Below are 25,895 nucleotides of genomic sequence, written 5' to 3'. Positions count from 1 at the left end.
ACTCACTTTTAGAAAAAGCAGGATATGTGAACATTTAGCGATCAATTTTGAAATTCTTGAGGGGAAATGATATGCGATTTAAGTTCCTTAAAAATAATTCATCTATATTTTATTTTTATTTTAAATAATGAATTATTATGTTTTAAGATCTGATTCATTCTGAACTATAACTGCCTCTAGAGGGTGCTAATGAGCACTGAAGACTTCCTAAAGATTTATATTGAAGACGATTTTTATTAAAATGAAATTTCTTTGGGGTTTTAATCTAGTATTTGGAAATGAACCATATTTTGCCCTCGCAAGACAGCCTAGAGCAAAAATACTTCGTTGTTAGGGTTTTTTATTTTTTTTATTTTTTTTATTTGAGACAGTCTTGTTCTGTTGCCCAGACTAGAGTGCAATGGCACGGTCTCAGCTCACTGCAACCTCCACCTCTTGGGTTCAAGTGATTCTCCTGCCTCAGCCTCCCGAATAGGTAGGACTACAGGTGCATGTGCCACCATGCCTGGCTAATTTTTGTATTTTTAGTAGAGATAGGATTTCACTGTGTTGGCTAGGCTGGTCTTGAACTCCTGACCTCAAGTGATCAACCCACCTTAGCCTCCCAAAGTGCTGGGATTACAGGCATGAGCCACCAGACTAGTTGTCATTCTTTTTAAAGTAGATAAATAATTTACCATTGTTCTTAGAAACTCTTTGAAAATTTCATTGAATTTGTGGGATTTCTGTAAACTACCTTTAAATCATGCTTTTGAAAGCTTGTTTAATATTTCAAAAGAAAAGAACCTACTTCATGCATATAAATATAAATCTTAGTACTGGATTAGTGTATCATTTTATAAATTTAGTTACGTTTGCACAGATATTTATTTTATCTTTAGAAAGAAGCTATTCAAAAAGCACATTCTAAAGTTAGGTTTTACAGAACTAACATTCAGGTATTAGAATAATGTATGCTTCCTATATTTTTAGCAGATAGAGTACTTTAAAAACTATAGTGTGTTTTTTTCTTTATTTGGTTTTTTTTTTTTTTTTTTTTTTTTTTTTGGAGACAGGGTCTTGCTCTGTTGCCCAGGCTGGAGTGTAGTGGTATAATCACGGCTTACTGTAGCATCAACCTCCCGGGCTTAAGTGATTCTCCTACCTCAGCCTCTCAAATAGCTGTGGCTACACATGTGTACTACCACACCTGACTAATTTTTGCATTTTTAGTAGAGCTGGGTTTTTGCCTTGTTGCCCAGGCTGGTCTCAAACTCCTGGGCACAAGTGATTTGTACACCTTAGCCTCCCAAAGTGCTAGGATTACAGGCATGAGCCACCATGCCTGGCTTACAGTGTGATGTATTAATTTGAAGAAAATTTTCAGACTTTTCAAATGGGAAAGCTTTTAGAAAATTGCTGTCTTAACCCAAACTTCAAAGATGGTGATGATAAAGACACACATTGTAAAGCAAGAATAAAATTTGAAGGGTTCCCAGCCCCCTGCAGCCATCTGAATGGACTTCCTCATCAGCAACGGCATTCTAAAATTTAACCTGAAAGACTGACTCAGGCCACGAAGTAGGGGTTGGACATGCCTCATTAAAACCCTCTGGCATTAACATCAACACAGACCTTAAGTCTGATAAGAAACATTTACAATCTATTTTCTCTGAAGTCTGCTGCTTGGAGGCTTCATCTGTATGATAAAACCTTGGTCTTGGCCTGGCTCGGTGGCTCATGCCTCTAATCCCAGCACTTTGGGAGGCTGAGGCAGGCAGATCACGAGGTCAGGAGCTCGAGACCATCCTGGCCAACACGGTGAAACCCCGTTTCTACCTAAAATACAAAAATTAGCTGGGCGTGGTGGCGTGCACCTGTAGTCCCAGCTACTTGGGAGGCTGAGGCAGGAAAATTGCTTGAACCTGGGAGGTGGAGGTTGCAGTGAGCTGAGATGGTGCCACTGCACTCCAGCCTGGCGACAGAGTGAGACTCCGTCTCAAAAAATAAAAAAAAACAACCAAAAAACCTTGGTCTCCACAACCCCTTATCTTAACCCAGACATTTTTTTCTCTGATAATAACTCTTTCAACCAATTGCCGATCACAACATGTTTAAATCTACCTATGACCTAGAAGCCCCTCCCCCACACTGAGTTGTCCTACCCTTCTAGATATAACCAATGTAAATCTTACATGTACTGATTGGTGTATATGTCTTCCCTAAGATGTATAAAAGCAAGCTGTACCCCAACTATTTTGGGGTACAGCTTCTGAGGCTGTGTCATGGGTGCGTCTTTAACCTTGGCAAAATTAACTTTCTAAATTGACTGGTCTCTCTCAGATTTTGAGTTCACCGCGTTAACAAATGGTCTGTATTACAGTGAGAAAACTTTGCTAAACAAAGTGAATTATCCTTAATTGGAATATTAGTCATTTCAAAGAATGAATGTTAATGTAAACTTTTACATGATGTCAGCCTTTGAAAAAGTGATGTCTTTCCAGACTACCCCTTTGTTTAACATTTCTTCAGAAATATCACATTGTTTTCATTATTGCAGGCAGAGAATCATATTAGAAATCATATTTAAAAAATTATCTCAGTAATTTGATATGAAACCTATGTTTTACTCATTGAAGGCACTGTTATCAAACAGAACTTTTTATGATGATGGAAATATTCTGTATCTACACTGTACAGTTTGGTAGTCACCAGCTATTGAGAGCTTGAAATGTGGCCAGTGTGACTGATGAACTGAATTTTTAATTTTGTTTCATTTTAATTAAAAATTAAATTAATAGCAACATGTATCTAGTGGCTACCATGTTGGACTGCATTGATTTTACATCCTCCTGCTAGGTGATAGATGTATCGGGGATTGAATTATGACTCTGATGGTGCATATGTGTATCTGTTTAGTCCTTTGAACTTTTATAATCCTGCCTGAGGTACTATAACATGCAAGCACCTTGTTTTCAAATAGCCACATTTATGTGAAAAGAAGAGGAATTGTGGCCTGAAAATTAAGTTAAGTTTAGGTTAAACCTGAAACTTAACTTAATTTTAAAAATCCTCTGACTTTTTAACAAACCCATAGATTAAATTGCATTTGCCCTTTGGATGTGTCTCAAACCCTGAAGGTTTTCTTCTGTGCTTTTGAGTTAAAATGCAGATAGCATACAACAGGTGATTGCAAAATGGAGGGACTGATGAAAACAAAACAAGAGCAACCACAAACCAGAACTTATATCTACTGCGTACGAATTTTATTTGAAAGTTGGTATGCTTTTCTGTGTCCTTAAGTATAGCAAGTCTTCCTACTTTGAGGATAAATTTGGGTATTATAAAGAGGCAATTTGTGCTTATGTCTGGTAAATAATGATAAAATACTTGAGTAATGCTTTATAATTTGCCAGGCAGTTGCAGTTTCATCTTCTCCTTGGAATATTAGCCCCATTCTACAGACAAGAGAACGATGATTTAATCAAGGTTTTAAGGCTCATTCATTTCGCAAACACTTATTGATCACTTACTATTGATTACCTTACTATTCATGTAGATTCCTATGTTAGGAATGAAAGAACAGTTCCTCCCCTGGAGGAATTAACAATCTAGTTGGGACAGTTAAACAAAGAAACAATAAATTATACTGTATATGTATGCATATATATATATGCATAGGATGCAGTGGAAGAAGAAAGAGGAACATCTGGCATGGTGGTGAGACCTGAGGGAGTCAGGAGTTTCCCAGGTGAAGGAGGCAGGGGAAGGGTGCCCCAGAAGAGGATATGTCAGGAGTAAAGGTGAGAAAGTGCTAGTGCTCTAAATCAGAATAAATTTAGTACATAGAAGGTACCTGAATATTCAGGTGCACAAAATTTGCTAGTGGTCTTATATCATTTTGACCTTGCTTTTTTTCTAGCTCAGTCTGAAGGAAGGCTGGGCTAAAAATAGCTCCTGGTACAGTGATAAAGCATCCAAGTAATGATTTCAAGGAGAAAGTTAAGACTAGATTTAGTTATTTGGCAAACACTAACTTACAATATTGATGTGCTAATAAGAAATCATGTTACTTATTAAAGCAGATCCTTAGAGGCCTGTTTTTGTTCCTCTTACTGGAATACCAATTCCATAAGGACTTTAATTCACTGTTTTCCCAGGGCCTAGAACAGTACCTGACATATATTAGAAGCTCAGTAAATATTTGGTGTATGAAGGAATGAATCCTAGGCTGTTATCCTAAAAGTCACTGTGAATGCTTACACCATATTAGAAATGTGTTTTTTAAAAATTCAAGAATTCACACATTTCCATTATTCAGATTAGCCTTTTCTCCAGTGTCTTAGATACATACTGCTATATAATGAGCTATCCTAAAACTTAGTGATTAAAAAAAAATTATTGCTTATGATTTTGTGGATCTGGAGTTTAGGCAGGGCTTATTGGAGACAACCTTTTTCTATTCCACATGGTACTGGCTGGGGTAGAGGGTTCATGATGGCCTCACCTCCACGTCTGGGGCCTTGATACTAGTTGTTACCTAGGAAGCCTCAGTTTTCTTCCATGTGATCTCTCATTATTCACTAGACTAGGTTGAGCTTCCTTACATGGTACTGAGATTGTTCCAAGGTGAAAACAGAAGTTGTAAGATATCTTAAGCCCTTGATCTGAAAGTCATACACTGTCAGTTCTGCCACATTCTTTTTTTTTTTTTTTTTTTTTTTTTTTTTTTTTTTTCCCGAGACAGAGTCTTGCTCTGTCGTCCAGGCTGGAGTGCAATGGCACCATGTTGGCTCACTGCAACCTCTGCTTCCTGGGTTTAAGCAATTCTCATACCTCAGCCTCCCAAGAAGCTGGGATTATAGGCATGTGCCACCACACCCAGCTCATTTTTGTATTTTAAGTAGAGATGGAATTTCGCCGTGTTGCTCAGGCTGGTCTCAAACTCCTGGCTTCAAGCAATCCGCCCACCTTGGTCTCCCGAAGTGTTGGAATTACAGGCATGAGCCACTGCACCCAGCCAGTTCTACCAAATTATGTTGGTCAAAGCAAGCCACAGGACCAGCTCAGATTTAAGTGGAAGGGAAAATATTCTACCTTTTGATGGGAGAATGTCAAGTTCCTATAGCAAAGTGGCATGAGATAGAAGGTATTGTTGTAGCTATCTTTGGAAATAGTCTGCTACAGTCTGCCCTTTGAACATAACAATTCACATTTCTTCCACATGCAGAATATACCTACGCCTCTCTTAGAAGTCTTATCTCATTATGGCATCGACCTGGAGTCCAGTATCTTTTCATCTAACTAAAGTCCAGATGCGTATGAGATTTCTTAGGCACAGCTGCTCCAGTACAGCTTCTTTAGATGTAGAAATCTGTGAATGAAAAGATAAGTTTCCTGCCTCTGTCTCACATCCCCCATCCAACATACAGTGGTGAGACAGGGGCAAGAAAACTGTAGTAGTCGCTCCCATTTAAAAAGAGGAAGAATTGGAAGCACTGTTCCATAGCAATTTTGAAATTCATCTGGGCACGTGTTACTAAGTCTCTTACCCCATGTATCAAAAATATACCTTGAATAGCCTTTTCACAAGATGGCGCCGAAAGCAAAGAAGGAAGCTCCTGCCCCTCATAAAGCCGAAGCCAAAGCGAAGGCTAAGCCAAGAAGGCAGTGTTGAAAGGTGTTCACAGCCACAAAAAAAAAGAAGACCTGCACCCACCTTCCGGCGGCCCCTTCCGGCGGCCCAAGACACACACCTTCCGGCGGCCCAAGACACCGCGACTCCGAAGGCAGCTCACGTGTCTTCGGAAGAGCGCCCCCGGGAGAAACAAGCTTGACCACTCTGCTATCATCAAGTTTCCGCTGACCACTGAGTCTGCCATGGAGAAGATAGACAACAACACGCTTGTGTTCATTGTGGATGTTAAAGCCAACAAGCACCAGATCAAACAGGCTGTGAAGAAGCTCTATGACATGGATGTGGCCAAGGTCAACACCCTGATTCAGCCTGATGGAGAGAAGAAGGCATATGTTGGACTGGCTCCTGATTACAGTGCTGTGGATGTTGCCAACGAAACTGGGATCATCTAAATGGAGTCCAGCTGGCTAATTCTAAATATATGTATATCTTTTCACCATATACATGCCTCTGTCAATTTCTGGTTGGGCTGGGAGGCCATACACAGGCATTGACATTGTGACAGGGCTTGGTCAAGACTCCTGTTTTACTTATCCTTTTGGAACATTCACCTTGCCACTCCACCGTGTTTGATCACTCCAGAGATCTATGTGACTAGAGTTAGTGTTGTAGGAAAACCAGAGCTCAGAACCTGCCTCCATGGTTGAGGGTAACAAGAAGCTTTACAAGAGCCCCATCTTTTATCCCTGGAAGACAACCAATGCCCAGAGTTTGAAGGGTATTAGCCTCCATTTCGGGGAGTGTGGGTTGGCTGGCTTTCAGGTAGCATTTTGTCCTTATATACCCACCTACTATGTCCAACCGGTCTGTCTGCTTCCTTCACTCCTTGCCCAGTAAAGGACAAGGACTTCCAAAAAAAAAAAATATATATATATATATATATATATATACACACACACACACACACACACACACACCTTGAATAGTGTCCAGTTCTGGTCCTTGAGAGTTGTTCCCTAGTACATTGTTTTGTAAGACTATTAACTCTACCCTTTGGGCTCTTGGCTTTCTCCTCCTTTTTTCTTTTTCATAAGAAATAGGTCATATTTGTAGCTGAGTAGCTTTTCAACCTGCTTCTTACCTATGTGAAGTTGGGAACCCACAGATATTTTATTTCTCCTATTTTGAACTGTTTCTTCCTCTTAGTCCAAACTGGTGGTACCTTTAGTACTATAGTTTTCTTTAAAACTTTGAGAGTTTTCTATGAATGTTGTTAGGGATTGATTCTATGTCCCAGAAGCCACATTCATAATCCCTTTCCAGGACAGAACTGTCTTTACTTTGGATCTGTCTGTTGAAGAAAAGGTCATTAAGATTCTTAGAAGTTCCTTTGTATAGATGAGAAGGGTCTATATTTTCAAGGTCTCAGCAAAAGATCTTATGGACAAACCTCTGATTTGGTATCTCCCCAGAGACCATTTTTAAATTCCAGATCTTTTGCCAGTTGTAGAGACTGTTTTGGGCCCCCTTTACTTCCTCTAAATTCTGCTTAAAAATTAAACAGGTCCTTCTTTAGTTTATTTCTCTCTTCCCCGTACTTTATCATATGCAGCTAAAAGAAGCCAATTGGCACTTAACTTTCAGTGTTCTACCTGGAAATATCTTTAGCCAGTCGATAAGTTAATTAGGTAAATATTCTCTCTTATGTAATTATTAAATTAGGTAAATATTATTGCAGACAACAGTCTTGCCAAACATTCCACCACTATGTAACATGAGTCACTGTCTGTCCTGTATCTAATAGCAATTTTCTCATGGCTCTTCTTGGCCTTTGCTAACAACTGACTTTCTACTTTTTCAGCCTCTGCCTGCCATCAGGTCCCAAAACCAATGCTGCATATTTTAGATTGTTTGACACTTCCCTTAAGCAAGTCGGTCAAAGCAAGTCACATATCCAAGGAAGGGAAAATAGATTCCATCTCTTGATGGGAGGAATGGCAAATTCACATTGCAAAAGAGCATGTGGAATGGAATGACTTAACAGTCATCTTTAGAATAATCTATTGCACCTAGTAAGTTTAAACGTGGAAGATTTACTATAGGTGAGAAGTTAACAAGTGGTAGCCTGTGTATGTATCTGGCTCACAGATGTGGTATATTTGGCTTGGGTAAAGTTGGTTTTTTTTTTTTTTTTTTTTTTTGAGACGGAGTCTCGCTGTGTCACCCAGGCTGGAGTGCAGTGGCCGGATCTCAGCTCACTGTAAGCTCCGCCTCCCGGGTTTATGCCGTTCTCCTGCCTCAGCCTCCCGAGTAGCTGGGACTACAGGCGCCCGCCACCTCGCCTGGCTAGTTTTTTGTATTTTTTAGTAGAGACGGGGTTTCACCGTGTTAGCCAGGAGGGTCTCGATCTCCTGACCTCGTGATCCGCCCGTCTCGGCCTCCCAAAGTGCTGGGATTACAGGCTTGAGCCACCGCGCCCGGTCGGGTAGAGTTTTAATGAAAAAAAAAAAAAAAAAACATAATTTATCATCAAACAATTGGAAGATTTTATCTAGAAGGTTGTATATCAGGTCTCTCTTGAAAAATAGCAAGCTGTTTTTGTGTTGGGCCTTCATTTCCATATTAGCTGGAAATTGCCTGATTTACTCACTTTCATGACCTCCTGGCTCCTATAGGTATTTGAGTTTGCAGTTTTTGCTGCTGTAGATTATTAATTTATATGTTAGCTTTTTAAGGGAATATGGTGATGAGCAAGACAGTCATAGAGCTTACATTCAAGTAGGAGAAGATGGACAATAATACGAGATAAATAATGTAATTGCACATGGAAGTGGAATAAAGCAAGAATGTGGGATAGAAAGTAACTAGTAAATGGGTGGTTGGGATGGGGATATTTTAGTTAGGGTGGTCAGGAAGGCCTCTCTGAAGACATGACATTGAGTGGCCTTAGCGTGAGAAGGAGCCAAACATGGGGTAAGAGTGTTCCAGGCATTCTGAGCGTGGTGGCTGACGTCTGTAATCCCAGCACGTTTGGAGGCCGAGGTGGGCAGATCACGAGGTCAGGAGATCGAGACCATCCTGGCTAACATGGTGAAACCCCATCTCTACTAAAAATACAAAAACATTAGCTGGGCATGGTGGCACATGCCTATAGTCCCAGCTACTCGGGAGGCTAAGCCAGGAGAATTGCTTGAACCTGGGAGGCAGAGGTTGCAGTGAGCCAAGATCGCACCACTGCACTCCAGCCTGGGTGACAGAGCGAGACTCCATCTCAAAAACCAAAAAGAATGTTCCAGGCAGAGGAAAAAGCAAGTGAAATGACCCATGGGTGGACCTGGGCTTGGGGTGTTTGAGGAAAGGCAAAGCCGAGAGTATAAGAGGAGAAAATGGTAGTAGAAGAGGGGCATGAATGAGGTCATGAAAGATCCTGTAGGACATAAAAAAAACCTTGAGATCTTGTTCTGAGTAATGGGAAGTCATTGAAGCAATTAAACAGGGCTAAGGATGTGACGTCAGTTACTTTTTGCAAAGATGTCTGTAGCTGCTGTGTGGTAAATAGACTAGTGGCAAAAGGTGGAAGTAGGATGTTAAGGAGGCTTGCAGTCATCTAGGGGAAGTATAAATGAACCAGGGCATGGTACTTTTAGGAGTGAGAAGTGGTAATACGTGGTATGTGTTAGAGAGAGTAGACAGGTCTTATGGAGGATTGGATATGGGATATGGGAATGGGAGGAATCAAAGCCAACTTTGAGGCTTTTGGCTTGAGCAACTGAATAAATGGGTAGTCCCATGGGGAGTTCTGACAGAGGAGCAAGCTCGAAGTGGGAATTGAGAGTTTTCTCTTAACTTTGTGACCCTACTACAAAAATAAGGTTGAAAATGAAAATTCCTAAAATGAAATTATTTTTATCTTACAGCTCTTTATATGTTTTTTGTTTGTTTGTTTGTTTCTCTCCATTAGAAGACTTTGCCATTACTTGGATGGCAAACCAGCTGCAATGGAGGAAGTATACAGATGTATATTGGAGGATGTATTTATATTTTAATGTGTAGCTATCTGCTGTCAAGAATTAGGCAGTGAGACTAGGCACTGTGGCTCACACCTATAATCTCAGCACATCGGGAGGCTGAAGTGGAAGGATTGCTTTAGGCCAGGGATTCAAGACCAGCCTGGTCAACACAGTGAGCTCTTGTCTCTACAAAAAATTTAAGAATTGGCCAGGTGCGGTGGCTCACGCCTGTAATCCCAGCACTTTGCGAGGCCAAGATGGGCCAATCACTTGAGGCCAGGAGTTAGAGACCAGCCTGGCCAAAATGGTGAAACCCCATCTCTACTAAAAATACAAAAATACTAGCTAGGAGTGGTGGCAGGCGCCTGTAATCCCAGCTACTTGGAAGGCTGAGGCAGGAGACTTGCTTGAACCCGGGAGGCAGAGGCTACAGTGAGCTGAGACCGCGCCATTGCACTCCAGCCTGGGCAACAAGAAAAAAAAAAATTAAGAATTAGCCTGCCATGGTGGTGTGCTATTTTGAGTAATGGGAACTCACTGAAGGAATTGAACAGGGGTAGTGATGTGATGTCATTTACTTTTTGCAAAGATGCCCTGGCTGCTGTGCTGTGAATAGACTAGTGGCCGCGGGTAGAAGCAGGATGGTCATTTTTAATTTTCTATTTATTCCAATTCAGTGTGGTCATAAAGGATCAAGTGTAATTTATTATTCACATTTTATTGTTATGGGGAATTAATTCAGTTTTACTATTAAAAAAAGGTGGCATGATAGTCATCCGAATGTTCTGGGAGAATCTTCCAGAGGTTTGTAACTCTTAGAATTGAAATCACTATTTAAGACCAAGATCGTAACATAAGGCAAGATTGAATAAGGTGAATAGACTTGATGAATTACAGTACTACTTGTAAAGGATAGTAAGTTCACTTTTGCATTTTAGGTAGTAACTTTTATTGTAAATTCGGATGCAAGATGAGATAATAGAGTTTTCACCCCTTTTCAAGAGCCATTTGAGATAGCATTTTGACTAGATCTGCCATTCACATCAAATTAGAAATAATTTATAATTTTATTTTATATTTATTTTATTTTATTATAATTGGGTTGGAAGGAAATAGTCTTTTATAAAAGGTTAGTTAGTGGCATATTGTCATTACCATTTATTTTACTTGTTTAGAAAATGAAAATCATTATACTTAAATTCAGTGTATATTATGTAGAGAACATAACTGATTTATAACCATGTAAAATTTCTTGTCTTACTAACAAAACGTTCAGTTTTTCCTTCTTTGTGAAACCTTGAATCAAAATGTACGAGTGAGGATGTTTATATTCCAGTGGTGTAGCTGAACCAGACAGGTCTGCAGAGCAGTGGTTTATTTTTAGACCTGCGTTGCCATTTTTATCCTGCAAAAATATTCATCAGTGTCTTGCTGACAGGCCATCAGTTTTATAAATGTGTCACATAGACCAGATTTTGTTCTTTGTCTCATTTTCCCTCCAACTCTTCTTTTCCTTTTGATTTGTTCATACAACTATTTGGAGGAAGAGAATTTTTTTTTTTATTTCAATTCATGTATTAGATGCTTCAATTCACAGATTTTCAGCATCACCCAGTTCATTCATCTATCTGCATCTGCTTACACATCTCTGCTTACTGTCTGATATGGGAAGCTGTTATAGATCACCAAGCTGAAGATAAGGAAAAGAGAAATGCATGCACTGGGGATTCTCTTCATGGATCCAGTCAGTTTTTGACTGCCTTCTCCATATATGTTTTTACATATGTATGTGTATGCTGTGTGTGTGTGTGTGTTTTCATTTATTTACTTGTCTTGCCCAACAAGGGACTGGCATAAAATATTTTGCATAAAAAAATAGCTGCCTAAGGGCCTAGGGGTTACCATATATGGCAGAAAGCCATGTATTGAAAATAAATCCACCATTATCTTTAAATACGTAGAGCACCAGTTATTTAATTTGTTAGGAGACTGTTTTAGCCTGTTTGGGCTGCTAAAACAAAATGCCGTAAACCAGGTGGCTTATAAACCACAGAAATTTATTTCTCACAGTTCTGAAGACTGTGAAGTCCAAGATCAAGGTCCTGGAAAATTTGGTATATGGTGAGGGACTGTTTCCTGGTTCACAAATGGTACTTTCTCACTGTGTCCTACCATAGCAGACGGAGCAAATGAGCTCTCTCAGACCTCCAAAAGAGGACTGATCCCATTCATGAGGGCTCTGTCCTCGTGACCCAACCATCCACAAATGCCCCCTCCTAGTACCATCACCTTGCGGGTTAGGGTTTCAACTATGAATTTTGGGGGAACACAAACATTCAGACCATAGCAGAGGTGATGTTTTGATTCCAGATGCCTGAGTGACAAATATAACCAAAACAGAAGGAAAAATTCCTGCAATCAAGAGAAACTAGGGGCACATACTTGTGAATACAGTAAATTAATTTTTAAACAGTGTATATTCATGTCTTATTTTTATAAAAACTCAGATTCCCAGAGCAGGATTGGTATTCACTTGTCTATCTCTGCAACAAATATTTACTGAGTAGTTACTTGAGGGCCCAAAATATTAATTGCCTTGGTGGATACCATGGCTTGGAGAATAGGACTTCTGACTTGTAGAGCTTATAGTTATTTTAAGAGGAAAATACTTCTATGTATATTTCACAGACATGGCAGTACAGCATACTAGGTAAGAGTATAGGTACTGGAGCCAGAAATTTGCGTTTATAGTTTATGCTAGTCATTTCCTAGTTTTGTTACCGTGAGCAAACTGTTCAGCTTTTCTGAGCCTCAGTTTCTTCATCTATAAAATTGGTATGTACCTCAGAAATTAGTGTAAAGGTTAAAAAAGATGATGCTTATTTAACAAGCTGCTAAAAATACTGAACATCATGCCTAGCACATGGTAAGCACATAATAAATGCTGGTTAATTAATAATAACTGGAATAACAATGATGGGGATAATAAATATTTTGTGCATATTCTATAATGCTTTAATATCAGGAATGTCTTCAGCTGTAAGTAACAGAATAACAACTATGGTGGCTTAAACAGATAAGGATTTATTAATCTAACAAGTCTGACATAGACCAGATTGAATATTAATTATTCAACAATTTTTATCAATAATCTATATGCCAGGTACTGTTCTAGGCACAAAGATTCATCCACTAACAAAATGCAGTTATTCCTGTCCTCATGAAGCTTACATTCTAATTGGGGAGAGAGGCAAAAACAAACAAAACAATGTAATATGAAAATAGTAAGTTATTACTGTGTTAGAAGATGGGCTTCATAGAAAGCTTTGTGAAGGAGGGCCCATTTAAGTTAGGCCATAAGGGAACAACAGAGTTTGAATAAATGAGGCTAGGTGAGAGAAAGACACAACAGAGGAACAGATATGAGAACAATGGAGGAGCCATTTTGAGCCATCTCAAAATGCAGTTTTGGCAACAGTGCTTTGTTGGTCATCAAGTAGTCAGGAGCCATGAATGCAAGATTTTTCTAAGATTTCTAAAGTAAAACATTTCATGTTATTTTCACTTTATGTAACAGTTAACAATCAAGTACTTAATAGTGATAGTAATATGTAGTAGTGCTTATAAATCAAACGTTGTTCTAAATACTTAATACTAACGATAATAAAAGCATATGGGCTGACGCTTACATAATGCTAATTATGTATCACACTAGTCTAAGGATTTGGTATTCATATCCTAATCTCTGAGTTAAGTACTAATACTATTCTCATTTTACAGATAAGTAAATTTAGATAGTTTGGTAACTTGGCCAGGTTTATTTGTCTCTAAGGACAATAAGAGAAGAAGTAGCTGGAGAGATAGCCTCTCATTCCATAGTCCAGGGGATAGAGTGGGTGAGGAAATGGTCAGGGAATATAAGTAGGTTGAACCCCTAAAGCCCGAGCAAAGGAAGAAAGGAGAAATTGAGAGCGTTAGTAAGGGCTTGAGATGGCTCATCTAAACACAGTTACCCACAATTTCCACAACTCTGGCAGAATTTTACCATTAGATGAGATTAGGTCCAGAGCTTTATCATATTTCAGAGACAGGCTTTCCGATGCTAAGCATCATGCAGATATCTTACCCAGCAGGGACCATTAGAATCCTTTTCTCATAAGGAGAGTGTCTTTTGTTGTTTGTTTCTTTACTTGGTTATCTCTTAAATGAAAGAAGAATTTTCCAATTTCAACATGAGCTTTCAAATGGACCAAATTCTCAAGCACGTTTAGGTTGTGTCTAAATAGCTCTTATAGAACAAATATTATGATATGTGCTGCCTATTAAAATTTCTGTCTGTATTCATGTACACATTCTATCTCTAATTAGAAGCTGCCAGCCCTGTCAAAATACAAGTATGGTCCACTCTTAAAACGTGGTGTAAGAAAATATAAATTTATAAAAATAACCAAAGTGGAGGCCAGGGGGACATGGAGAGTACTTGCATTCTAAAAAAATTTTGAAGGCTTCCGTTAATTGGGAAAGTTTGCTTTAGGTAATAATTCAAAGAATACATGTTATTTATGTAGTATAAATGTGAGACCAGAGTTATCACATAAAGGGTGAACTTACTTAAATACACTTTATATTAAGGATTCAGTCATGGTACAACATTATGCTCATTTTCAGTGAAGGAGACAATTATATAGTCAGATAGCATATGATAGAAAGGACTGAGGCATCACAGGCCAAGAGGCCTCCTGAAACTGAATGTGGCCTTGCTGGTGCTGTTAGACTGAGTAGCCCTTGTCAGAAGGAATGTTAGATTCCATCAGACAATATTCTATGTAAAATATTACAGCAGTCCTTGTGATTTTCATTAGGTGTTTCCCAAGCTACTCTTACGTTATTGGGATCAGCTAACTAACCAAAGGTGGCTGTGTTATATTTAAATAAAATCTTGAGTTTAGAAGGTTTCAGGGAAGTCCCAGTTTAGAGGGAACTTTGTATGAACTTTGATTCTGTTTGAATCTTGAGCATGCTAAAAAATAACTCATGAATATAAGGCTTTTTTTTTTTTTTTTTTTTTTTTAATAGAGTCTTGCTGTATTGCCCAGGCTGGTCTTGAATTCCTGGTCTCAAGTGATCTTCCTGCCTCAGCCTCCTGAGTAGCTGGGATTATAGGCACACATCACCCTACCTGGCTTATAAGGCATTTTGTTGATATAAATTCCCATCATAGGACAAACCACCATCTCTTAATGCTGAGTTTTACAACTCTCCTTCTCCAAGTACTTGGTGTTATGGTAAAGCAGTAGGAAAAAAACCACAATAATGCACCCTCTTTCTACCCTTTAATCCATTTTGGTTTTTAATCAGAGCTTTTTCCCTCTGCTTTGCCAGTGTACTTCTTGATCTCAGGTTGGGAGAGATGAACTATGCCAGTAATGTATAGTGGGCAGTGGCCTCCCCTTTCTCCCGAGGTGGTAGAGTAGGTTTGGTCCTTTTTTGTTTGTTTCATTTCTAGAAAACTTGAGTTTATGTGTTTTTCTGTCCTAGGCTTTACATGCTAACTGAATTAAGCAGACATCTCAATTGTGGCAGTAACCACATGGGGGCTTGCATAGTGTAACTCTGTTTTTTTGGTTTTTTTTTGAGACTGAATCTCACTCTGTCACTCAGGCTGGAGTGCAGTGGCACAGTCTCCACTCACTGCAACCTCTGCCTCCTGGGTTCAGCAGTTCTCCTGCCTCAGCCTCCCAAGTAGCTGGGATTACAGATGCCTGCAACAACGCCCAGTTAATTTTTGTATTCTTAGTAGAGACGGGGTTTCACCATGTTGGCCGTTCTGGTCTCAAACTCCTGACCTCAGGTGATTCGCCCGCCTCGGCCTCCCAAAGTGCTGGGATTATAGGCATGAGCCATCGGACCCGGCCCAATTCTGTTTAACTAATATACAGAATATAATTTTATTTGAATTTTAAACTATAAAAACATTATACAAGAAATATATTTACTTATAGAAAAATTAGAAAATTCTGCTAAGTAAAGAAAAGAAAAGAAAAGAAAAATTACTTATATTCCTCTACCTAGAGGTAACTACCATCAACTTTTTGGTCTGTGGCTCTTTTAGATTCTTTACATTTTTTTCCCAATACAAAAAATGGCTACTGTACTTGTTACTCCTCCCACTGTATCTGGGAATTGGATTATTTATGAACTAGATTATTGGTAAGCTTCTTTTGACTCATCATTAGGTGATGATCCTTAGAAATTTCAATTAAAGATCTTCTGGAGAAATAAACATTGTTAAAACAAAAATAGTTAATTTTTGTTAATTTTAAAAATAATCCATTGTTTCTTCACTGGGCTGTGTATCATAGACAGTTTTCACTGCCAGTCACCCTTCTTTGGTGCCATAATTTTTGATAACTGTATTGTGTTCTGTTGTATTGATATGCTATAATATGTAATATAGATATGCTATATAATATAGATACAGATATGGGTATAAAAGATTAGTATGCACCACAATTATATACTATATCTATATGCTATTATATGTGCTATATATGCTCTATAATTACATATTATAATGTATTTAGTGGCCCCTTATGGTTGCAATGTTGGTATTGTAAACAGTGCTGCCACATACCAGCATCTTAAAGATCTTTTTCATTCTGACAAACTAAAAGGGAAAGACAATAGAGTAGTAAGTTAGCAAGGGCCAGCAAACGGCATAGAAAGTTACGACATTTAAAGAATTGTTTCAGATGTCCTTTTATCTTAAAGATCAATGACAATTTAAGTAAAACGAGGACTATTGTACATCTAATAGAATTTAATAAGATACTAAGTTTATATGTTTAGTAGTGTCCTAATCTTGTGATGGATTGAAGGTGTTTTCAAAATGCTAAATAGCAGATGGTATTAATTTTTTAATTAATTAATTGCAAAGTATGTGAGTAGGTCAGTAACAGCACAACTATAACTTTAGACATCAGAGAAGTTGTTTTTTCTCTCTTTGAGCTCTAGTCCAGACAGTGAAACTTTGTTAAATAATTTACATTTAAACTTTTGCTGGAGACCAGGAAATTTCTATGATGCGTTGGTAGAATAAAAAGCCATGTAAGTAAGTAAATGAAATCACTGAAAAGTACATAAGAGGACATTTAAATCAGACTTTTATTAAAAGTTCTACTTATGAGAGGTAGCTTCTTGAAGGGAGGAAAGTATGCTTTCTTTGATTCCGTGAAGCTCACAGTCAGCTGTACCTGCTGCCCATCCGCTGCATCTGAAAGGGTAGCTTAGCTAAGAAGTTGAATAAAACAAACTTCAAATGATAAACAGAAAGTTATTTCACCAGTCTTTAGCACTTCCACCTATGGGTTCACAGAAGAAATAAAAGTCATAGAAACTAGCCTCAAGGTTTCTTCTTTTCTTGTTAAAAGTCTGTGGGAGAGAAGGTAAAAATAATAAAAAGTGTTTTTCTTTTAATTCAGTTATTCATGTACTTTCTATTTTAAATTTTTGAAGATGAGCCAACTGTAGGCTTATTATTTTAAATCACAGCTCTAACTTGACTTATACTGTTCCTAAAACTTGTGGATGTGTGGGTTTTTGTTTTTTTTTTAAAGAAATTAAAGATGAGAGAAGTCATTACTGTGATTTTATATTCATTGTAGTCGTGGACTCATAGGGTCTTGGGTATTCATTTAGTTTGCAACTACATTGTAAAGATGCTGAAACTAAGTCTCAGAAATATCAACCACTTGTCCAGGTTGATTTAACTAGCAGAACCAGGACGAGAAAATAGATTTTCTGACTATTGGTCAATCCACCACTATTTTATGTAGCGTATAATCTCTGTAACTGAGAAAAATTGTGTTGGATTATATGAAACCCCTTTAAAAAGATTTAGTTGGAAGTGAATTTCACTGAGTGTTCGTTTTGAAAAGTCTATTAGTCATTAAGTTGTTTAACATCATTTTATTGGCAGTCTAGGGGTTTACCAAAAAGTAGAAAGAGGATCCAGCTGGATGTTGTATAACAAGAAGGAATTGTGTTGAGCTTCCATGGTTTTGACTTCTCAGGGATGAGAAAAAAAAATTAGTTGAGAATAGATGAGCGTTCTGCCTTTCTTTTCTCGCATTTGTTGTTGATGCTACCATTATTTATTTCAGTCTTCAAGATGAATAAATTGTTTATTAAACTATCTTTTGGTAAGACTGTTTTGAAGTTCTTGACCAGGCCTGAGTCAGGCATGACAAGTAAATTGACTTGATTTCTCTTAGTTGTAAAGTACCTAGGAGTGTGCTGGGCCTCAGCATTAGTATGTTTAAACACGTGCCTTTAAGATATATTTAATCCTTAAAGAAGAGGTAATTATTCACCAGGAGACTCTGGCCCAAACTTTATTATAGTGTTACCGTGATAAGCATGATGGCTTAAAAGGAGAATAGCTTTCTAAATCTCATTTCTAAATCTCTTAGTGAGGTGAGACAGAGTGAATAAAATCCAGGGTCTCTGTTTTTGGAGAATTTACCCACTTCTTATATGAAGAATATTATTAAAATCATTTTTTTTTTGTTTTTTTTTTGAGACAGAGTCTTGCTCTGTCACCCCGGCTGGAGTGCAGTGGCGTGATCTTGGCTCACTGCAACCTCTGCCTCCTGGGTTCAAGCAATTCTCCTGCCTCAGCCTCCCAAGTAGCTGAGATTACAGGTGCGCACCACCCCGCCCAGCTGATTTTTGTATTTTTAGTTGAGACAGGGTTTTGCCATGTTGGCCAGGCTGGTCTTGAACTCCTGACCTCAGGTGATCTGCCCGCCTCAGCCTCCCAAAGTGCTGGGATTACAGGTGTGACCCACCGCGCCCAGCCTAAAATCTTAAACTGGATGAATTAGGTTGAAATAAATCAAATAATCTACACTAGATCTTCCCTTATGTTTATCTATCCTGGTGGATATAAATGTGGACCACTGAAGATAAGTTAACTAGTGAAATTACCAGGTAGATCTCATTATACCTCTTTCACTTTTATTAAACCTGAATTATATACAGTATTTCAAAGGCACTTGTGTAGTAGACGCTATTGTCCTACTGGTGTGTTTGCATACTGTTTATAAGCTAAGGAGATCTTTAATGTAATCATGTCAGCTGAAGAATGAAAAGGGTCATAAATTTGGAAAGGAGAGCTTTATTTCTCATAAGTGGTTGCAGCCTGCAGGGTGGTCATCCTGACAGGCTGGGAAGCAAAGCCTCCCACCAGAAGTCGGAAACAGACACTTCCAGGGAGGGGCAAAGGGAACAGGAATTTATGCTGGGCAGAGTGGCCAAATACGTATGTTCAGTAAGCTCTAGGAGGCATCATGAATATTCATGGAAGGAGAAAATGTGCCCATGTGCAATTGAGCTTCAGACCTTTCCATGGCATGGAACCCATGTCCAAAGAATGGCAGCATTAGCATGATCTCAGGGTGGAGTTTTTGGTCTTCTGACATCAAAAGATGAAGCAGAGCACATGAAAATGTTTACTGTGCTTCCTCTGCAGACTGGCCAGAACCACTCTGTATGGTTTGGCTGTGTCCCCCCTACCTAAATCTCATCTTTAATTGTAGTTCCCATAATCCCCTTATGGGGTGGGAGGGACCTGGTGGGAGGTAATTGAATCATGGGGGCAGTTACCTCCATGCTGTTCTCCTGATAGTGAGTTGTCATGAGATCTGATGGTTTTATAAGGGGCTCTTCTCTGCCCTTGCTCTGTACTTCTTCTTGCTGCCACCATGTGAAAGAAGGATGTGTTTGCTTCCCCTTCTGCCATGGTTATAAGTTTCCTGAGGCCTCCCCAGCCATGCTGAACTGTGAGTCAATGAAATCTCTTTCCTTTATAAATTACCCAGTCTTGGGTATGTCTTTATCAGCAGCGTGAGAATGGACTATACACACTCCCTGGTTGGTGATCTCTTATCAGGAAGAAATGCTGCTGGTTAGTTGTTTCATTGAAACTGCAAAATGAGGGGGCAGCAGTCAGGCTATTGGTTGCAGTCAGTGGTGGATCTTTTTTTTTTTTAGAGACAGGGCCTCTGTCATCTAGGATGAAGTGCTGTGTGGTCTCGTCATAACTCACTGCTACCTCTTAACTCTTAGGCCCAAGGAATCCTCCTTCCTCGGCCTCTAGAATAGCTGGGACCATAGGCATATGCCAGCATGCTTAGCTAACCTTTTTTATTTTTTGTAGAGACAGGGTCTTGCTGTTGCCCAGGCTGGTCTTGAACTCCTGGTCTCAAGTGATCCTTCTGCGTTGGCCTCTCAGAGTGCTTGGGATTATAGATGTGAGCCACTGCACTCAGTTGAAGTTCAAGTTATTAATTAATTAATTAATTAATTGGCAGTCTCAGTTGCCCAGGCTGGAGTGCAATGACATGATCATAGTTCACTGCAACCTCAACCTCCTGGCTCAGGCAATCCTCTTGCCTTGGCCTCTCAAAGTGCTGGGATTACAGATGTAAGCCACAATGCCTAGCCTCAGGTTATTTAAAAAGTGGCTGATGGGAATGGGGAATAAAGAAAAATGTCATTCTCAGTGGTGAAGAGTGACTTGAGTACAATATGAAACTGATTCCCTGGCATGTTATATTTGGGAAATACCAGGTGGACCGTTTGAAATTAAAATGTTGGTTAAAGATAATGAAAAATAAAGTTGGATTCAGCATTATCAGATTAATACGGAATCCACTCTTTGGAGTATTTGTGTATGCACAGTGCATTATTGCTAAATGTGTCTGTTATAGGTAGTTCCTAGTTTATAAAGAAATATTGTATTGTGTCGTTGGGTTTATGTTGTGGTGATCAGATTATGATGTCATGAGTGACAAGTCATTTAACCTCTCTGAGATTGTCACTTCATCTGTTAAATTAGATGCTTTAATCAGGTCTTATTATCTACCACCCTCCTAGGGTTGTTTGGGCAACTACTGATTGTACCTCATAGAGTGTTGGGACCATTAAAACAGACATTGTAAAGTATCTGCTACTGTGTTTGGCACCTGTTAGGCACTTGATACATTTAGATTTAAATTTTAAAAGGCTGTTCTACCCATAGAAGCAGCCAAAACTTAGGTTTCTCTGTATTCTGTAGTGTAAATTGAGTGATATACTGATTAGTTTTACTTCCCAAATTCAAGGAATGATACACCAAGCAAAACAGCAATTTCTGTTCCTTTCCTTTTCTAGCCTTTGATAAAAAGCTAATCTTTAGTAACTTTTAAAAAGAGGTTTAGGGGGAATTCACATGGAGGTCAGAGTGGAAGCAGGTGTGAGAGGGCCCAGCAGAAGAAAACATCGCTGCCAAAGTGTTTGAGTCCATTGGCAAGTTTGGCCTGGCCTTAGCCATTGCAGGAGGTGTGGTAAACTCTGCCTTATATAATGTGGATGCTGGGCACAGAGCTGTCATCTTTGACCAATTCCATGGAGTACAGGACATTGTGGTAGAGGAAGGGACTCACTTTCTCATCCCATGGGTACGGAAACCAATTATCTTTGTCATTCTCGACCATGTAATGCGCCAGTCATCACTGGTAGCAAAGATTTACAGATTGTCAACATCACACTGCGCATCCTCTTCCGGCCTGTCGCTAGCCAGCTTCCTCACATCTTCACTAGCATCGGAGAGGACTATGACGAGCGTGTGCTGCTGCCCATCACTACCAAGATCCTCAAGTCAGTGGTGGCACACTTTGATGCTGGAGAACTAATCACCCAGAGAGAGCTGGTCTCTAGGCAGGTGAATGATGACCTTACGGAGCGAGCAGCCACCTTTGGGTTCATCCTGGACTATGTGTTCTTGACACATCTGACTTTCAGGAAGGAGTTCACAGAAGCCATGGAAGCCAAAAAGGTGGCTCAGCAGGAAGCAGAGAGGGCCAGATATGTGGTGGAAAAGTCTGAGCAGCAGAAAAAGGCGGCCATCATGTCTGCTGAGGGCGATTCCAAGGCAGCCGAGCTGATCACCAACTCACTGGCCACCGCAGGGGACAGCCTGATCGAGCTGTGTGAGCTGGAAGCTGTGGAGGACATCGTGTACCAGCTCTTGCTCTCGGAACATCACCTACCTGCCAGCAGGGCAGTCCATGCCCCTCCAGCTGCCCCAGTGAGGGCCCACCCTGCCTGCATCTCCACGGGCCAACTGGGCCACAGCTCCGATGATTCTTAACACTGCCCTCCTTCTGCCCCCACCCTAGAAATCACTGTGAAATTTCATGATTGACTTAAAGTGAAGGAAATAAAGGTAAAATCACTTCAGAAATTCAAGTAAAATTCTCATTACATAAAATTAACCATTAGCCACTTTGCAGTGTACGATTCAGGGGGCTTTAGTACATTCACACTATTGTGCAACTTTCACCTCTATCTAGTTTCAAGGCATTTCTATCACCCCAAAAGGAAACACCATATCCACTAAGCACTCTCTATCCTGCCTTGCACAGTCCCTGGCAATTGCTAATCTGCTTTCTTTCTCTATGGACTTACCTATTTATTCTCGATGTTTCATGTAAATAGAATACAGTGATGACCTTTTGTGTCTGGCTTCTTTCATTTAGCATGATGTTTATATATAAGGTTCATCCACATTGTAGCATGTATCAGTACTTAATCCCTTTTTGTGGCTGAATAATATTCCATTATATAGATATACTACACTTTGTTTATTCAGCCATCATTTGTTGGACATTTGAGTTGTTTCTACCTTTTGGCTATTGGCAGTGGTGCTGTTAGGAACATTCATATACAAGTTTCTCTTTGAATACAGGTTTTCAGTTTAGGGGGCTATATACCTAGGAGTGGAATTGCCAGGTCATTTGGTAATTCTGTGGATCTTTTTGAGGAACTCCCAACCTGTTTCCCTCAGTGGCTGCACCATTTTACATTTCTACTAGCAATGTACAAGGGCTTTAATTTCCCCACATCCTCACCAACACTTAATTTACATTTTTAAAAATTACGGTCAACCTAGTGTGTCACTGTAGTTTTGATTTGCATTTCCCTAATAATGTCGAGCTTTTTTCTTATGCCTGTTGGCCATTTGTATATCCTCTGTGGATAAATGTCTATTCAAGTCCTTTGCCCAATTTTAAAATTGGGTCGTCTTTTTGTTACTGAGGTGTACAAATGCCTTATATTTTCTGTATACTAAACCTTTATTATATAGATGATTTGCAAATGTTTTCTCTCATTCTATGTGTGGGTTGTTGCATTAGTCTGTTTTCACACTGCTGTAAAGAACTACCTGAAACTGGGTCATTTATAAAGAAAGGAGGTTTAATTGACTCACAGTTCTGCATGGCTGGGGACAGCTCGGGAAACTTATAATCATGGTGGAAGGCGAAGGGGAAGCAAGGCATGTCTTACATGGCGGCAGGAGAGAGATCGAGGAGGGAACTGCCACATGCTTTTAAACCATCAGACCTCCTGATAACTCACTATCATGAGAACAGCATGAGGGAACTGCCCCATGATCCAGTCACCTACTACCAGGACTCTCCCCTAACATATGGGGATTATAATTGGAGATGAGTTTGGGTGGGGACACAGAGCCAAACCATATCAGTTGTCTTTTCATTCTCTTATAATATCTTTTGATGTACAAAAAAAATTTTAGTTTTGACGAAGTCTGTTTTCCCTACTTTTTCTTTTGTTGCTGTAGTTTCATAGCTGACCTTAGTTAGCTTTTTCTCTGCCTTCTGTATCCCCTCTACTTTCTAGCACACCTTGTCTAATTGCTAACATTTATTGAGAATTTCTTATGTGCCAGGTCTCATGCTAAATACATTACATACATTGTTCCATTTAATTTGCAAGGAGTCCAGTATGGTGGGTGCTACTATTAACATTTAATTGAATCTTTTTTTTTTTTTTTTTTTTTGAGATGGAGCCTCACTCTGTCACCCAGGCTGGAGTGCAGTGGCACAATCTTGGCTCACTGCAAGCTCTGGGTTCACACCGTTCTCCTGCCTCAGCCTCCCGAGTAGCTGGGACTACAGGCACCTACCACCATGCCTGGCTAATTTTTTTGTATTTTTAGCAGAGACAGGGTTTCACCGTGTTAGCCAGGATGGTCTCAATCTCCTGACCTCGTAATCTGCCCATCTCGGCCTCCCAAAGTGCTGGGATTACAGGCATGAGCCACCACGCCCAGCCCAATCGAATCTTTACAATGACTCTATGGGACAGATAATATTGTATTCACTTTACAAATGAAGAAACCAAGACAATAGTGGTTAACTATTGCTAGAAATTAACTAGCCACAGAAGTTAAATAGAGGTGGCAGAGTTGGGATTTGAATCTACACTTGAACCTTGCTGGTTTGATTTTAGTGTCCATGTTCTTCACCACTTCTCATATTGTATTTGCACTAAAATAGCAAAAGCCTTTCCATTGTGGTGACTTACCAGGCCCTGTGATTCAAATGTTACTCCCACATTTTGGGTATTCCCAAAGGAAGCCACAAAGTAGTTTGAATCAGTTAGATCACACTGAGGCATAAAGATTGATCACCTTTTAATTCTTATACATGGGTTTGCATTTTTAAAGAGGATGTGGCATTAACCAAAATGAATCATTATTTGGAAGGGGTTTTAGTTAACCAAATAAAGTGAAAAAATCAGGCAGAAGCCATTTTGGGGTTATGGTGCCACCAGAAAGAATTCCTTGCCTGGAAGTTGGCCCAGGGGAGCAACTGCCTTAAGCAAGTCTTGCTTTTCACAGTTTTTGTTTGTTGGTTTGTTTGTTTGTTTTTCTGTTCTGGACCTATAGATGCTTTGAATTTTTGTTATTGTTGTTTTGGTTTGCCAGTTTTTTAAGTGGCAAGCAGAACAGTCTCCAGTGTCTGGTTGGGTCAAAATAAGGGGAGTAAAGAGTCGAAGAGAGGGCTGCTTAGTGGGGAACCTGAAAGGACTCAGTGGGAAAAAGGGGACTCTATATTGGGACAGGACATTTGTAAACTGGGCATTTTCTTTCTATAGCAATCTACTGTTCTTGAAGAAAGACGTGTGCTTCCTCATACCATGGGGTTTTGGAAAATGCCCACAATATCTGGGTGTATGCATAAACTAATATTTTTCTGTAAAATTATTTTTATAATATGATTAGGAGAACAAGTTAGAGTGGTCTTATATTGCATCGCTTTCACTGTTTGTCTTTAATAAAAATGGAGGAAGTTGCTGCTGTTTTATTAACTTGCACCCTGCATGCTTCTCTTCTTTGTTCTTTGTCAAATATGAGCTGGCGTGTGTTAAGACTACGTTAGCATTTGCTCTCAGGGACTTCTGTGGTTTCTAAATTCAGCACTGCTAAGCCCCTACACTGTTTGCCTGAATCAATTGAGACTGCTATTTTTAGCAACAAAAGGGGATTGAAATAGCAATTTTCTTTCCATGTAATAGATTCCCAAGAGGAATACTGATGCAAGCTCTCTATCATTTTCTATTCCTACCACCCTCCTCCCAAAACCCTCAGAGGAAAGGCAGCTGTCATGGATTGCGGCAGTATTAATCTTTAATCAATCGAGTGTTTTCTGCATTCAGGTTTTCGGGGGGAAAAAGGGGGTCACAAGAAGGAAACTGCTTGGAATAACTAAGCTCTTAGGCACAGACTTTACAGTCAGAATTTTGTGGGTAGTGGCAGGGAATAGGCAGAAGAGCTAAAAATAGTGAGTTTGCTTCCAGTGTTGCTCTAGTCTATTTTTGATGTTTGATTTTGATAAGGTTGATTGGGTTCTTACTAAAAATATCTGTTCCTAGCAAGTTGAGGACAAAAAGAGTAGAATATTTTTAACCTACACAAACTAAAGTATTTTTGTTGACTGTATAAAATCTGGAAGTGGAGCCCTGGTCAGTTGCCAGTATTTTATATAATCTGTAGCAAGCTAGACGCTTCTGGATGCCAAGTTGGTCTATTCTTTATAGTTGTCAGTTTCCATCTTCTCAAAGGCTTGTAAATTTGGGTTCTGGTGTTATATTTGTATATGAAGACATAAGCCTTTTTAAAAAAAATCTTCCTTTTTCTCCTTTCCTTCTTTTCTTCCTCTACCTTATAGTGCTACCCGTGACTGTCATCTGTACTGTCCCAACCCACATGGTTCTGGGTGATACCATATAGCTTTTTTCTGTGTATTGTTAAAAACTACCCTAACTTATCCGTGTATTTCATAGCAAAATGGAATCTGAGGACACCAGTGTTAAATGAAGAAGCAAATCTTAGAGACAAGAATATGAACTGTCAGGCCAGG

The 25,895-nt window shown here is 39.4% G+C and overlaps 2 protein-coding genes and 1 pseudogene across 2 annotated transcripts in view; all 3 read left to right on the top strand.

The window, feature by feature from the left end:
- HSD17B12 (hydroxysteroid 17-beta dehydrogenase 12) overlaps positions 1–25,895 on the top strand; it is a 168,507-nt gene that overhangs the window by 31,113 nt on the left and 111,499 nt on the right. The gene's annotated exons all lie outside the window — the stretch shown is intronic.
- LOC126935989 (60S ribosomal protein L23a-like) lies at positions 4,693–6,541 on the top strand (annotated as a pseudogene).
- Positions 6,573–25,895, top strand: part of LOC126935988 (prohibitin 1-like) — a 32,288-nt gene continuing 12,965 nt past the window's right edge. Inside the window, exon 1 of the mRNA XM_050758247.1 lies at positions 6,573–25,895. This exon is cut by the window's right edge and continues 12,965 nt beyond it. Coding sequence (XP_050614204.1) covers positions 21,125–21,820 — 696 coding nt within the window. The 5' untranslated portion in view covers positions 6,573–21,124 and the 3' untranslated portion in view covers positions 21,821–25,895.

This window comes from Macaca thibetana, chromosome 14 (genome assembly GCF_024542745.1).
Source record: "Macaca thibetana thibetana isolate TM-01 chromosome 14, ASM2454274v1, whole genome shotgun sequence".
Taxonomy (NCBI): domain Eukaryota; kingdom Metazoa; phylum Chordata; class Mammalia; order Primates; family Cercopithecidae; genus Macaca; species Macaca thibetana.
Note: the sequence above shows the minus strand (reverse complement) of the source record. Positions and strands in the feature narration are given on the sequence as shown.